At 39.4% G+C, this 16,698-nt stretch overlaps 1 protein-coding gene across 2 annotated transcripts in view; it reads right to left on the bottom strand.

Annotated features, from left to right (window-relative positions):
• The window catches only part of inpp4b (inositol polyphosphate-4-phosphatase type II B), a 136,814-nt gene extending 120,361 nt beyond the window's left edge, over positions 1-16,453 (bottom strand). The window contains exons 1-2 of one of the 2 annotated variants that reach the window (XM_061057476.1): positions 16,193-16,453; positions 6,654-6,698 (exon numbers count right to left, since the gene is read on the bottom strand). In XM_061057476.1, coding sequence (XP_060913459.1) covers positions 6,654-6,698; positions 16,193-16,277 — 130 coding nt within the window. In that variant the 5' untranslated portion in view covers positions 16,278-16,453. The remainder of the gene's footprint in view (positions 1-6,653; positions 6,699-16,192) is intronic. The other variant, XM_061057483.1, reaches the window with a different exon arrangement.
• Between the last annotated feature and the right edge of the window lie 245 nt (positions 16,454-16,698).

The following is a 16,698-nucleotide window of genomic DNA, read 5'->3' as shown; positions in this document are numbered from 1 at the left end:
GTCTTCCAAAGTGGGATTAAGAGGCATTGATCTACAGCTCCAGGTTTTCCCAAAAAACCCAAGGAAGTAATGACAGAATAATTGAAACATGGATAAGGCGGACGTGATCTGATGTCTCAATTTCTCCTTCTGCCTGTTTGTAACAGTAATTGTTTTTTTGTTTTTTTATTGCATGTTTAACAGCCTAGTGAGGTTATATGCAATCAGCCAACTGAAGACTGTTTTGATGACCTAGACATTTCCATATTATGTTGGAGCCAGTGCAAATGTTTTCTGGTCAGACTTGTTTATTGGACAGAACAGATGCCCTTTGCAAAATGTTCATAAAGCTCAGCTGGCATTTTATGTGTAATCACACTACACCTTCACCTCTGCACTTTTAATTTTATATTCTAACAAGATACCGGTCGAATACGTTGTCACATTGTGGCTGCTAATAATGAAACTAAATGGAGAAAAATTATCTTTGGACAGAAAATGTGTAGAAAAACTGACCTCAGAACTCCTACAAATTACCAGCTGATCAACACTGTTCAAATGCAAGAATCAATCTGTCCGTCCAAAAGACAGATTTTTAGATTATTTGAACGATTAATGAGGTAGAGTGACCCCTCACAAACAGCAGCCAATATATCAACAAATCACTTTCTTTCTTTCTTTATTAGGATCCCCATTAGCATCAACATATGCATTGGCTATTCTTCCTGAGTAGAAGAACTGACTATCACTGAAGAGGGGAAAAAAAATGCAAACACATTAACAACTGGTAGTAGCGCTGTAAGATCCAGAGCCTTTAATCCTCCTAGCAAAGGATAGAAGACTGAGTTGTTGCATATATTGCAGTGTAGCAGAGCTCAAGCATGTATTTCTCTTAGGGGCTCTACTGATCCCACATTCCTGTTCACTCTTCATGATCCTGATGCCGAATCCTTTGGACTCACATTAAAGACTATCTCAAATTTGCGTATTCAGAAGGAAGGCTGAAGCAAAGGCGTTTTCTTGCAGGCAAAGACAAAGACCAACATGCAGAAATATCTTCACAGACTCTGATATTCATACCAATGTCATCGGTGTGCCTGTAGTTTAGGGGTCTAATGGGATATTTCTGTTCTTTACAGAAGATATAATGCATATATATAATTAACCTATTCAGATATGCAAACAAAGAGCGTAATCTTGTGCTCCAGAGGCCACAAAGGATTCCAAAGAGCTCGGCCTTTTGTGTTTCAGCCAGTTTCATCATATTATCACCTATCTCAATATGTTGCCCTAAATTTCACAGGCTCTATTCACTTACTGTGATACTGACAGTCAGCAGTCTCACAAACACACACACACAGGTCTTGCAGTTGGCATAGTGCAGATACGATGCTGTCTGTCCTCACCAGACACTTCAGGGGGACATATATATGACCGGCCCGAGGGATCTTCCCTACTCAGCTGCACAGTTAACCACTGACAAACTGGTGATTTAAACGGGACTGGGTGCCCGACCGTGCATCACCACGCTGGCTCTCTTCCAGGGATATGACACTTGGACTGACCCTGTAAGGTTAGAGCTATCATGATGCTGGATGGGGGTGGCAGGAAAGGGAAATACAGAGGGCGCCAGAGGGAAAGGACGAGGGAGTCCCTCAGAGAGACATTCAGAGCTGGAGGAAGGAAGCAACAGTGAGAGGGGAGATAATGAGGGGAAGAAAGAGGAGTATGGCATATAGAAGAGAAAGAAAGGAGCATAATGGATTAAAGTTCAGGAAAAGAAGGCCTTGAAAGTTATTTTATTTGTACATTTTTTCGTCATTTTTTATTTACCGGTAATTACTTGTCTAAGCTTAGGTGGAAATGAATTCAACAATGTTGTGGTTTGCAATTCTTGTCAAGCCACTCACCTACTGAACTATACTGAGACTGATTACTAAATTAACATAACAATTGAGCAATTGGAGTAATAATGTCTGCCCACCCTCGGAGACTTCAATTACGATGCTTTATTTATTTTCTGTGATTGGACTATACCGAGCTCTTTCAAGATGAATTTGCAGGAAATTAGTTTTAATGCACTGAGCCTCGGAGAACGGATCCAAATTCCATTTAATCGCAAGGGGCGCCCTGGGAGTTGCCACAGGAGACAGAAAATATGTTCATCTCCTTAAGATGGTTATTCATCACGATAATTATTTCAATGCTTCAATTAGTTTGACAACAATATTTGCATGTGCCACTATTTGGCACACCTGTTTGATGGTCGGTCTGGGGAGAACGGAGAGAAAAACAAAGGCTGTGGGTGTAGTGATAAATGTGCCCATCTGCTGCAGAGTGCTGCTTATCACTCATGTTAATTTATATAAGATAGTGACAAGTGTACAATGTTTAACGATTAACAGACTTCAATACAACCCCTGTATTCATATGTGAATGGAGCGTCATGTTTAAAAGGAATTCTGCATAATTCAAAGCACATTGGTTAAGCTGCTATTTAAAGCACATTTGCAAATTTCCTTTTAAAGTATATGCGGAAAATGTAATTCCAAGATCTTTTGTACTTTTGACATTGACAATATATTTTAAGACCTTGTAATAGCTGTAAAAAATCAATCAAATCAAAAATTACCTTAGAATTTTTTTTTTTTTTCATTTTCAATACTGCAAAAAATATGAGCTTGAAAAGGAACAAAAAAATGTCTTTCAAAGCCTCGAAGTGATAAGTACTAAGCTTTTTCATTTTCTTCAGTTAATCGTTTTTTAGAATTGACCTGATATTCAAAACTAAAAGCCTTCAATTACACTGACATTCAAATTTCAATGTGAGCCTATTTTCACCTTCTCAATATCTCTAAAATCTGTTTTGATATGATGCATAATGATGCAGGGACACTAGTTGATGTATTTGTTACCTTTTGGTTGAATTACTGCAATTCTCTTCTATCAGGTTGCCCTAGTAAGTCTCTAAAGACTCTTCAGTTGGTCAAAAGAGCTTCAGCTGTCTCTTTCACATTTTCCCTATTTTAGATTATAAACACTGGCTTGCTGTAAAATCTAAACCGTCTTCACATCTGCACTCCTGAAATAATCTAGCTAATTTCAGGAGGACTGCTCCGGATATTCTCCTGACCTGGCTGTTTCACATTATGCTCCTCACAGCGGGACACTTTCCCTGTCAGTCGGAAGGGGGTAGGGGGGCTTCCGAGGTCAGATGTGACGTAAAAAAAAGAAGAGGAAGTAGCAGACGGAGCAACAGAGTCCGCTATACGATGCTATAATGGAAATATTTTTAACAGTTTCAAGCAAAATCCGAGTATTGTGGCTGCTAAGATTGGAGAATGCCCCAAAGAGACTAAGTGGGCCTGTAACTGTGACTCATTCAAAGTCCAGATAAGTCTGTTGATTTATTGAACAAAGAGTGAAAAATCATTCTGAATAAAAAGTCCAAAAGATGACGGCAGAACAGCATTGGCATCAACAATAAGCCTTCACACACGCGGAAAACCTGATGTGATAACAGAAGATTGAGTGAAACATTTTTAAACAGGAGTAAGGTTATCAGAGCGTCTAATGTAGAGCTGATGAAATTTGTCAAAAGAGCAGAAACTGAGGCACCAATAGCCTAGCAGTTAAGTCCCACACCCCATGTATGGAGGCTATAGACTTCATCGCAGCAGCTGTGAGTTCCGTGTCATCTAAGCTTTTTCCACCCAACATTTCCTGTCTCTCTTTAGCTGTCCTATCTAGTAAAGGCAAAATTTATTTCAGTGTGTGCCAGCTCAGAATGCAGCCGGCACATTTTTAACAGGTTTAAAAAAAAGCAAGCACTAATTGCTGCATTGGTGTCCTGCACCTAGTAGTTGTTGCTTTTGGGTTCTCTAGCAGATCAATGATTATTGGTCAGCTATTTAAAGGTCCCATATTATGCTTTTTCTGGTTTTATATGCCCTTTAGTGCGTTTTCCAAGTGTCCTGTGCATGTTTAGGCACATCTATGAGAAGAAATTCAAAGTCTGCGGAAACGCGGCTTCTCCTACGTCCTCCTGTTAGCTGCAGCATTAGCTGCATGTAACGCTCGGTTCTAGCCCCCCTCGATAAAAATTAGTCAGTCCGACGTCATTGTCAGTGTGAGATCACTGATCTAAGCCCGTTGGCTCGTTGTGGTAAGCCCTGCAGCTCATGTTGATATTTCCGAGAACCGTGCTGAGCAACTGACCAATAACGACAGAGCGGATCAGCAGACCAATCAGAGCAGACTTGGCCCACGTGGGGTCTAACAGTGGGGGCTCAGCAGAGTGTAGCTGACGGACTCAGAGCGGAGAGGGAGCAAGAAGAAGCAGTACATGAAAACAGACGCTTTTTTCAAACTTTAGCTGTTGTGAACGTACAAAAGTAAGTACATAGATTAAATATACGAACCCCAAAAAGGGCATAATATGGGCTCTTTAAAACTGTGCGGTCAACATCTACAAACCAACCCCACCTTTTTCTCATGTTATCTAGCACTGCACTCTACTGAGGGTTAATTAAAATTCTGATAAATCTGACACTACTTTTGTGCTCCTTGCTGCAGAAAATAACCTTCCTGAGGAATTGAAATAAGCAGTCACTCCTATTAAAGGAAGCAACACAAAAAAATACAATATTTGATGTCAGTTATCTTTAACAATTTGCATTGTAACCTTGCCATTGAAAAGTTTGCGTGGGCTGTCATAATTCAGTTTTTGAAAGGTTTCTCTTTTGTCCTTTATAAATCCATTTTAATCACACTGAGCTCCCTCTTGGGAAATAAAAAAGTGTGACACAATCTTAGCTCGCCTTGAACTTATGTTTTGACTGAGAGGTAGCGTCCATGGACAACAATTCATTAATAATACAATGATCAAATAAACCATATTCCCTTTTCTAAAGGTATTTTAGATATTTATGTATTCATTTCACAAAGGTTGATAATGTTAGAGGTAAAATGTGCACATAACTTAATTAAACACTCAATGGATGAAAGAATGAATGAAAAGTTCAAAAGATGAACTGTACAGTTAGCATACTCTGAATGAAGTGCAAACCCTTGACCTGCAGTATAACCTGAGATTATACTTGAATTGAATAAATATTAAGAAACCAAAGCAAGCATTACAAAGGCTTGACTTGATTTTTCTGCAAAACATATACTGTATATGTATTTATATATCTACTTTATGTTCAGATAAAGCAAGCAGTGCAAGTTTAAATTAATGACTTATTTTTAGCTCCACGCAATCAATCTACATAAACTGTGATCATATGGTTCAGTGTAAACTTTTTGTCCTTATAATGCAATAAAACCATTAGGGGTTTGAAGCATCATGAGGTATTAACATGCAGTTTGAATATGTTGCAAGCAATTTTTTATAGGTCAGAGTTCTTTTACCAAGCACTGCCCAAACCAGGAGTTGATCGAGTTGCATAAGGGAGGATACATTTGTGGAATGATCATCCGTTCTTAAAGTACTGACATTAAATGGATAATGTAGTCCTTGAATATGTCATGAATGGTTGGAAAACAAGGAGAGGTGGACCCAAGTGCAGAATAAACTAAAAGTATTTAATAATCAAAAATGGCAAACAAAACTTACGATCAAAATCCAAAACGAAAAAACAAGGAGACACTAGTAGACTGACACCTGACAAACGACAATGAACTCACAACACGAGGGAAGGAACACAGAGACTAAATAAACATGGGGTAATCAGACACAGGTGAAGACAATGAGGACAATCAACACAGAGGGAAACACACAGAGGCAGGACAAGAAACACTGAGGACAACTATGACAAATACATGAAACACTGAAGACACTGTTAAACATCAAGACACACTAGAATAGAGAGGGACACAAGGATTTGAAATTACAAAATAACACAGGAAACACTGAAGACTAAACTATGAAACACACGAGGGAAAAACCAGCAACACTAGGGAAGAACAGGAGAAATAAAAACATGGAAACCTAAACTCTGAAATACAAAACTAAATAAGACCAAATCATGACAGAATATCTGTATTTAGACAATCTCCAATTTAATGTCAACAGAACAGTAGGAATTTTTCAGTTTCAGTCACCTAAATTCCGATCTTTGAGGCTGTTAGTCTGGTACTTTAAAGACTGGAATGGTATCTGAATTTGAATTTTTGCTTAAGAAAACTTGACCCGTGCCACAATTAATTGTCTGGAAATATTATTCAATCATCTCTTTTGGATTAAATATGAATCAGGCCTCCTCAACAAAAAATATAAAGGGTTCACTCTCCTTTCTTCAAAATGTTTTCTTTGTGTCTTTTTTGTGTTGTCGCCTTTAACTACAGTTGGAGTATGTGTGTCAGAATTTAGAGATATTAAGGATCTCTGAAGATGTGGCACTAATCGTATCTTACATCTGAATTAGTTCCCTCTGTCAGCAGCATCTGCTCGTTGTTTTTCTTGGACTGTTACATTTGGTTTTATTTGAGTCAATGGGCATATTAGGAGATGAAGCTTTTCTGTGTTTCAAGAGGGACTTCATATCGCTGAAAGTGGGACCATGCAGGAAAGTCTGTATGTCCTTTATCTATATTGCTAACTAGGATGCATAGTGTGTGATTTCTTTACTTTCAGATCTTACGTTGAGTAACATAGTAAATAAAGGACTTACTGAGGCTGAATTCCATCTTAGGCAGCTTGGGTGTTAGCATCACACCTGAAAGACAGAGAAAGAAAGATAGAAAATGGAGTGGAGTTGAGATGAAAGTAGAGAGAGTGAGAGATAAAGGAAGGAAAAAGGGAAGGAAATTACAACAATGACATAATGGCAAAGTAATAATACAGTAATAGTCATTGAGAGTGAATGAATACCTGGACTTTTATGGTTTGACTTGACCCAATCATCCATCATTTGTTAATTTAAACAAACATTCATTAAGTATTTCAAATAATAGTAATTTTCCAAGGTTTCAATTAGTGTAACACATTATTCACTGTGAGCAACTGGGACCACACTCTAATAAAGCCATCTAATGGATGAGAAGGTAAATATGTGTGTCAAGAAGTTAAATAAAACTTGGCAAAACAGGCAAAACAACAGTTTAAGGCAATGTGGTAAATGACAACATGTCCACAAAAAAGGTCAAGTTAGTAGAGTGAATGTACAAAATTGCAAAGTCATTCAGAATACACAGTGATTGGCAACATTGTTCCTTTGTTTTCATTTCAAATTATGCAAACACACACTGCAATCTTTCAGAGTGTATACACTGTCCTTGTGGCTTTATGCTAGATGAGTAGTGGACTGCTTATATCATGAGTCACCAGCACCATCTCTCATTCATCACTTCCCCAGTCTGACACACAACCATTCAAATAGATGCAAACACCTGCAAAATTATAGAAGAAAATTGATGTGCTCAAAAAAAACGCTGAATGGCGTTTTTGTTCTTCCTCGGTTTCTTGGACACAATTGGCCCCTCTAAGGCTCATCAACCCCACTAATGGGCGTCGGACACTTGACGCTTACTGATTTATGGGAGCCATGGGACGTAGGTAATTGTCATTTTATGTAATTATGATCCTCCATAAAGTCTAAAAGATGATTTACCTGTGTTTTATAATTAAACCATTCACCACACTTTGTTGGCAGCTTTTATGTCTAGTCAGGTCTGTTTATTTGTAACGCCTCCCTTCAAAATACTTGTTTTTAAAGACTTTACGAAGAGAAGGCCTGCTTTGATCTGGCTTCACACTAATCATTCCACAAAATGATGCAATATTAAGGTAACAGAAAGTGCCAGACAAGACTGTGTGGGAAAAAATAAAAGCTGCCCGTGCTGTCTATCCTAATCTCGCCAGTAATTATACTGCCATGTGTCTTCAGGGACATTTTCACCACAATCTGCCACCAGCGCTTTAGCTATTATAATGTGTTAAGCTAATAGAAAAGTCCCTTCCAGTTTTACACATCCAACTGATCAACCTCGACTAAAGAAACTAGTTTAGACCCCTTTGACAAAAACTACAGACTCATTTTTTTTTTAAATTAAGATTTTGAAAAAGGTGTCTTCCACCAGATTAAGATCTTCTCAGACAGGTGCAACATCAATGACTGCTTCTGGAGAAATTAAGCCAGTCTGAGGGGCCTGTTTGAAATTTGTTTACCTCCCACCTGAGAGATTGAACCTTATTAGTTAACATTGGGACATGTTCATTTTTAACTCTCCTAGTAAATGTGGTATACCCAAGGTTCAATATTAGGGCTTCTTTTATTATTTAACATGCTTCCGACTAAAGACTAAAACCTCTTCCTACACTACTATTCCAACAACAGGGGTAACTGTTTTAGGTAACAGTTTCATCAGACAGTGCTTGCTCTCTGAACAAAGATTTTAACTGTTAAACTGACATCACATACCGGATAGGAGGGATTTTCTTAAACTCGATTGATCATGTTCGACCATCCCAGCTTAAGAAATACACTTAGACTTGTGTTTGCAAATTTGCTTGAAAAGGTCAAACATCTTTGACACCCCTTTGTATCAGAAGAGGTTAGTTCCATGGTAAAGAACGGTTATCTCCTTGAGAAATTAAATCTGTATTTAGAATCTAGAAACAGTATCCATGTTTTTTGTTAGTCAATCGCTTTTTCCATGTAAATTTATAGATGAATAGAAAATTTTTTGCACCTTTAGCAGAAAAAATGGATATCCACAACTGTACCGTAGGTATTCTATTCTAAAAGACTCAAAGAACATGAGCACATCTGGAAGAGTATTGTGACTGTATGAAGAGAGGAAGCTTCCTTTACATGTCAGTGGAGGTCAAGAGGTTTTTCTTAAAAATCATCACAGATTTGGTGTTGGTCTGGGAGCTTTTGTTTACCTCATGCAAATACAACTGTGGAGCTGCCCAAGGTCACCGAAATAATCTGAAATACAGTGTATGGAATAAATTGGAACATGCTCTCTTGGGGCTATTGCACACTAGGCCGGATTGTTTCGTCCTTTGCACGAGCATAATTGCTCCCCCCTCCCCTCTCCCCCACTGGTCTGGATTCACATTAGTAACATCGTTTTGAGCCTGAACATACATATGTTCATAGTCTGATAGTGCAGGCAGTGTGCACATAGTTGGTTTGCAAATCGGACAACAATCAGAAAGAATAAAAGGCAACTATTGTGACTCACAAGCCGAGTACATCCTGCTACTGTGGATATTTTTGTTATTTCAGAGACGCTAGAGACTCCACCTACTTTCACATGTACCTTGCAGTTCAGAGGTCAAAATGGGAACAGGCTGTATAGATTCTAGGGTTTTTGAAGTGACAGGAGCTGTTTAGAATTACATCATATAGAAGTCCACTTCCTTGCTTGAGCATGGCGCCTGTCACATCTCCTGCAGAACATACTCGTGCCCGAGACCATCCTTCAAGCGTACTCGGGCACGGTCCCCTAGTACGGTCCGCTTATGTTCACACTTATCAAATAAACCAAACTTTGGGATCAAGTGTACTTGAGAATTGTACTTCTTGTAGCTCGTCATCTCCTGTTGTTTGGCACTTTTTTTTCATGACGATGACGCTGAACATTTTACAAATGAAACTGTTGCGTTCTTCATAAAATAAAGATGGAAGTGCTGCAAAGCCTATGTTTGTAACTGGTCTTTACTCTATGGAGGAGGAAAACTAAAGTTACAACTTGAGTAGCGCTCTAATCAACCACTCAAGCAGGTCATCCTCTACCACTGGAGTAAGATTGACAGGACATTATTTCTCGGAACTTGGACACTCGAGGCCAAGAAGGAGCATTGCAGTTCATAAAAGCAAAGGAGGTGGTACTTATTAACAAAACAGTGTATATCATGAATCAAGAGTGAACCTTCGTTGCAACCCTCAATTCATGCAAAGTTGTCTTTTTGACTTAATGTACTGTTTTTTGTGACATGTCTTTCTGTTGTTATGAAGTATATGTTTGATACATTTCAGTTAACGTATGTATTGACAGGTTGTGTCCATTTATGCTAAGTAAGCGATCTTAGCCCTTTAATTCATAAACAAAGGGTTGGATGGTTTTAACAAGTATAGTTTTATAAAACTATGATAGCACTCTTGTAAAGTATAAAAGGTTGGATTAATATACTTCTTATATAAAGTCTCTTCAAATACCATCTATTGCACATATTTTTTTGTAATAGACTGTATGACTGTATCACACTGTGTGTGATCGCCTGTTGTCTGTTGTTATGTGTTCTGTGGTTTCTTATTCATGTTACAAAAAATGACCAGAACACTCTGTAATATACTTTATTTTATCACTCCAAATTATTTGATTTTGGTCCCACTTTCAAGTTCAATACAAGTTATCCAGAGTTAAGTTTGTGCTGTAATTTTTAAGTTTAAACTGAACTCAGACAAGTTCATAACAAGATTGGTGAAATTCTCATTGCTATAGTTTACACACTAATAAATTACTCTCTGTTATTCTTCTACATGTATTCTTTGGAAGCTCCTTCTTGAGAGTCATCTTCTTACTGGTGCAAAAAAAGGTTTGAAAACTTGATTAAAAAAAACACAACCAACTTGCAGTTCATATCTTAATGAGGAAAACTTGTCAAAATTGTTAATAAAGTCTTAATCTGTTGGTGTTCTCTCAAATGTCAGCGCAGCACTTGTCAGGATTGGCTAGATTTGAACAAACAAGCTTACGCAAAGTTAGCGCAATATCTGTTATGAATACTAGTCGTATAAATGTCTAATTAATCAAGCGCACTCAGAGCTGAAGCATGCACTCGCTTACACAAATAGGATAATTATGTATGTAAATTTATTTTCTGTATCGCTACCTGGTTTACACATTACTGTCATCATCCTCCCTTCCCTCGGGGGTGATGTCTCCCACTTCTTGAGAGGCTTCGTTGAGAGTGTTGATGAAACATTAATAAGCCTGGGTGACATGTTGCATGGCTACAATAGAGAGCCCTTTAGCTAGGTGAGCTGAGACAGAGCCAGCTGCTTGGTTTTGTCTCTGGTGCCATCATAAGGGACTGTCATGTCAACAGCCCAACTGTCTCAGTAGATTCCATCTGTGCAAGGCCACAACTTATCTAAAGTAGTAGGATGCAGTGGAAGGGGCCTATCTAAGAGGAAATAATTGAATGTTAAGGTCTGATACTGGTTGGGAATAATCATCATGGGACTTAAAACCCAATGGCAAAGCAACTAGATATAGTATAGTAGTACTAGAAGGGTAGGCTGAGGATTGGAGTTTAAAGACAATTAAAAATTAGAAAAGACATGCTGTATATTTGAAAAAACGTTACTGACTAAATTAAATGCTCAGACACTATTTATTCTCTTTTTTGATACCAATTCCAAAACCTGAATTTCGGAATCAAGATTGGCGTGCTGTCCCTTCCAAAGAGTTGGAGAAACTCGGATCTGTAAAGTGATAGTGTGTAGTATGTTAAAATCAACATTCTTATCTTCTGAGATTTTAAATAGATTCATAATTTCCAAAAATCTTTTTTATTTTTGCTTATCAGTCACTCCCTACTTAGTGCTAAGGCTAGCTCTTTCACTCAGTAGTATGCCAAATGGAGCAGCAATACATTTAGCCAGTCTCACAGATGACTGGAGTAGATCCTGAAGTATGAACTAATTCAAAAACAGACTTTGAATCCATGGATCCAGAATGGTTTTGAATCGAAAACAGATTGTAAAAAAAAAAAAAAAAAAAAAAATCGAATCGTGAGACACCCAAAGATTCCCAGCCCTGCTAATGAAACATTCTCTCTTAGCGCTGCACTATTGTTGTTTTGCTTTTGTTAAGTAATAAATGGCAAGTAATCAGTTCTTCTCTCAGTTACCAATGGCAGCCATAATATCCTCATGCTAGCCTGACAGTACAGTACAACTTGATATGAAAACTGTTTTAGATTTCTGTATTGACTTTTTCAAGTAGACCTTGAAAATATTGCTAACTCAAAATCCAATTACAATGAAAAGAAAAAAAAAAGTTGTGTACATAACTTGAGGCCAGAACACCTGTTATGTACACGGCAACATTATTCTTGTCTCATGTCATTAACCCTTTTATGAGGATCAGGCTGACCAAAACAACTACACAAAGTCTAATTACAACAATTACCCATTACACAGAGAGAGGTCAACCACCACGACTGTGCATCTCAATCACAGCCCCTTTAGCATATGAAGCTGGCAGGTGACGCCGCTCCAAGTGTGCGGAAAAAAGTGGAACAGGTGTGATATTTAAAAATCGATATCCGCTGGCATTATGAATATGGTAATACGCTCAGCAAGGCAGCAGGCAGGCAGGCAGGCAGGCACATGCAGATGTAACTCCCATAGGGACCCGAAGCAAATGAGGTGTGCCCGCCCACTATACTGCAGTTTCATCCAGCTCTAGAAATAACAGCACAGCCCCACTGTACCTCCAATCTATCAACCCCCTGTCTGCTGGAGGTATCACTGGGGGGGAAAAGCACGCTGAGGGGAGAGGAGAGGCTAATTTATTAGGTTGTGAGCAGAGCAGGTGATTTCTCCAGAATGACAGAGTTAATTAATGTACAGGGACTTAAATTGTCTGTCTTTTGTCTTTCAGTCATTTAAACCTCTTCCCTTTCTCGCTGCTTTGCTTCCTCACCTTCTATACAGAGCCAACAGGAGATACTCTGGAACGGACCGTGGAGACAGAAGATGCGGGGGAGCACACGCATGCGGTTGCTTCTCATTCCTGATTCCACAAACATAATTGTAGAAAGGCGCCAGAATGTTGGTGATCCTGTCCACATCATACCGTGCTACCAGCTGGATGAAGAAAATCAAGTAATGTCCAAAAAGAGCTTCTTTCAAACCCAATCACAGCATATTCCTAATCAATTTTTCTTATCCTCTTCATGAATAGATATTACATGTAAGAGCGTGTGCCTGAGATCAGATGCTGTATTTTGTACTTTGAACATGAGATACTCTGGATTTTTAGAGATGATATTAATAAGTCACTTGTATGTGTGGCTCACCACGGAATTTGATTTTTGAGAATTGTATAATTACGAACACCACCACCCCCAAATGTACTTATCTTCACTGTGAATTCACACAACACACACAGAACTAATTGCAGTCTTTCTTTCTCATCTTATTCTCCGTTCTTATTGGTGCTGCACTTTAAATTGCCTCGACAACACCTGCACATCCTTTCTGATGATTCAGTCATCAGGCAGACTAACAACCCCTCCTAACTCGAATGATGTTTGCACAAACAGGCATCCTATTAGGACAAGTGGTGCTGAATGGGAGAGTGAGTTATCGTCACATTACTGCCCTGGGAGATTGAGAGGGGACAGATGGTTTTGTTGCCAGCGTTTAATGAAGTGATTGGAGTGAATTAGTTGGGGGGCACTGAGAGGGTCTTGACTGTCGTGTCGATGGGAGATGGACTGTCAGGGGTTAAAGAGGGCACAGGGCGGGGGAGACAGTTTTTTTTTTTAAGTACAGCTTTTGGATGTAAAGAATTGTGCCTTGAAAACTCTCAATTATGATACAGCTGCCATTGAAAACTGCCATATCCATGTCTAAATAGAGGATTTAAAAAGTGAGGAGTAACAATAAGAGTTGGAAAAAGAACACATATTCCCTCAGAGACATTTTGCAGTAACTCTGGCTCCATGGCAAACTTAAGCTGCAATTGGCATTTCCTAACGGTTACTAAACAGAGCTATCGGACCATCGCAACCCATTTCTCAAATACAGTTTGTTGAGATTTTCTACATGTTATGAAGTAGTGGTTTTGACCAGTAGACTGTGGGGCATGGTCACATGTTTATTGTTATGTGGTCTGATAATAAACGCACTTCCTCATCCCCTCAATAATAAACTTTTCCACTGAGCACTCTTACAGCACTTCAATGTGAGTCTGGATTTGGAGCGTTTGTCTTTAATGCAAACATTTTCGAAATTTGTGTGTTTTTGACCGCATTGTTCATTTTCAGTGCCTTTCTGCAGTTGCATTTGTTTTGGAATTTGCATTGTTTCAGTATTGGCTGCAGGCTCTCCCTTTTTTACTTTGTTTTGGCTGAAGGAATTTCTTACTACTCTGTAAGTCGTTAGCAATGTTGTCAGGTTTACGTTCATCAATGTTGCTACAAGTTGTCCCATTAGTCTGGAATATGAAGTTCACTTGGATGACTCTTCTCTGCAGTCGATTTTTTTTTTTTTAATCTCCTTTCTATTTTCTCTTAATATTTCTTCATCCTTCAGTACATCCAAAGTACTTTTAGTTTAACAGCATGTTTGAAATGAAGATACCCACCAATAAATAAGGTTGATATCTGTCTTTATGTTGGAAAGGGATACAGTGATGTGATTTAAAAAAAAAGAAAAAAAAAAGGAATGCATTGTTTGGAGTAAGAGAAAAACCTTGTCAGAAGAATAAATACTCAAGAAAAGTTGAACACAGACTCTTCTTAAGAACAGTAAGAATGAACTTGCATTGGTTTTCTTCCACCACTGATAACCATGAATTAATTTTTCCCCCTGTGTGGTTGAGTTTGTAAATTGCTAATTCAGTCCCACCTTAATAACTACTAATCAGCACCCTGTTTGGTCCTTCTGTCTCTGCTGACAAGAAGGATGAGATAAACTGTTTCACCTTGCGACTGATAATGCTTGGTTGTCATCCTGTCTGTCGTGCCAAACATGGTAATTATGTGCTTTGCTCTTCCCTTTTGTCTCCCAGGATACTCAGGTGGAAGAAAACGCAGATACAATGACCTGTTTTTCTTTACCTGTGTACACCCACACCTGTCACATGTCACCTTTAAGTGTGAACATGCTATCTCAATAATAGTGTGTATCTATGGTTCCCGATCAGTTCAGAACTGTTATTGTGCATGCATGCTCACTTCTATGTGCTTGTGTACTGTATTTATCTTGAGTGTAAATACTGTGTTATTTCCTCCTCTGTGTGTGTGTTTCCATTTGTGTAATTGTGCATGTAAAATGCTTCAGCCTGTGTGGTTGGAGGCAAAGGAGACATCATGAATTGAGCTTTAATTCCTCTTTGTATGTCTCTTTTTTCTTATCCCCATAGGGAGGATGAGGATGTTTTCAGCTTGCATGCCAATGCGAACGCTTAGCGGTGCTGCATTCACTGTCTGTCCTTTTGGTGAGCAAAGGTATTAAAGTTGGAGAGCAGGGTTTTTGCGGCACCACTGCTACCGCTAATCTCTTTAGCATTCTCCTGTTGTAATGGGCACTGAGATATCCAGTTTGCCCCTGCCAGTGCTCATTAGTGACAACACATCCAGGCTGTGTGGAATATGACTGCAGTGCAATAGTAGAGCACATACACACTCTTACATGCACGGTCACATCCACATAGGGACAGACACACACAAGATTGCACACACATGCATCTGGGCAAAGGTAGGCACTAGAATTCCAGACCTCAATAAACTGGGCGACCAGAACTTTACTTTATAGATTTGCTAAATCAGTGTTGCCCAAAAGCAGGTGAGGCAGACTTCTTTGGCATTATTGCAAACCATTTGAAACACACTGCAAGAATCTGCCACTTTATGAGATACAGCAAAACAGCAGCTACCAAGTTTTTAACATTAATTCAGTGCAGTTTTTTTAAAGAAACACCTGAATAATAATCATGATAATGCTCTGACAAATTTTCCAAATTCAGTAGAACTTTAAGTGACAGGTAAGGCAGAGTGAGCTTAGTTTGCTTTTTGATAATGGGCTGTTTATTTAATGTTGTTTTCTGCTACAAAATGACCCTCAGGTGTAAGTTATCACGCAGTAAAACTGCACTGAGTTCAGTTACTTGGTTATTAATCATCAAGGTTTTAAAAATGGGCTCCCTCTCGCCCTCTTTCTTTAACATCCACCCTTCTCTTACTCTCTGTCGCTCTCTTTTTTTTTTTACACAAACACACACCCTCTGTATGTGTGCTCAAAAGAGAGAGAGAGAGAATCACTGCAAAAACTAAAAAGGGAATCATGCAGAAAACTAGACATCATGCATTAGGAAATGAATTACTGCAGGAGAGAGAGTCAGTCCTAACAGCAGAAAAGATGTCACAGAGTTTCAGTGTATGAAGAAGGACAGAGGAGACAGCCAGAGGAGACAGATGGGGAGACAGAGAGACACACACGACACAGCGCGGTCAGCTCACCGGCAGCGGTCAGTCCTTCAGGGTTGGCGCTCAGCTCCTTCATGTCAACCACGCAGTGTCCCAGTTGCTGGGTGCCGTCCTCCATCTGTCCAGCTCGTCTCTGTCTCTTGCCTCCACCTCCTCTCCCACCACCTCCACGAAACACCACAGTCCAGTCCAGTTCCCCTGCTCCACGTGCAGCTTGCCAGGCAGAAAAGCTGTCACGGAGATAGCAATCCGGCTTGCCTCGCTTTTCCTTGCTGCCTCAGTGCGCTCTCTGGCAGCATTAAAGATGCCTTTAGGAAACTAATACGGGAGAGGGACCTAGAGAGGCGTCGGGAGGGAGAGAGGGAGAGAGAGAGAGAGAGAGGGGGGGAGAAAAGGGAGGAGTGATGAGGGAGTGAGACTCAGAATAAAAGAGAAAGGAGGACAGAATTGATGCTATGTGCGATGCACAGCTCAATCCATCAATCTCAGGCTGTCAGTAGGGGACCGAGAGCGGACTGCACAGTTCTATAACACATTCA

Source organism: Labrus mixtus, chromosome 2 (assembly GCF_963584025.1).
Source record: "Labrus mixtus chromosome 2, fLabMix1.1, whole genome shotgun sequence".
Taxonomy (NCBI): domain Eukaryota; kingdom Metazoa; phylum Chordata; class Actinopteri; order Labriformes; family Labridae; genus Labrus; species Labrus mixtus.
Note: the sequence above shows the minus strand (reverse complement) of the source record. Positions and strands in the feature narration are given on the sequence as shown.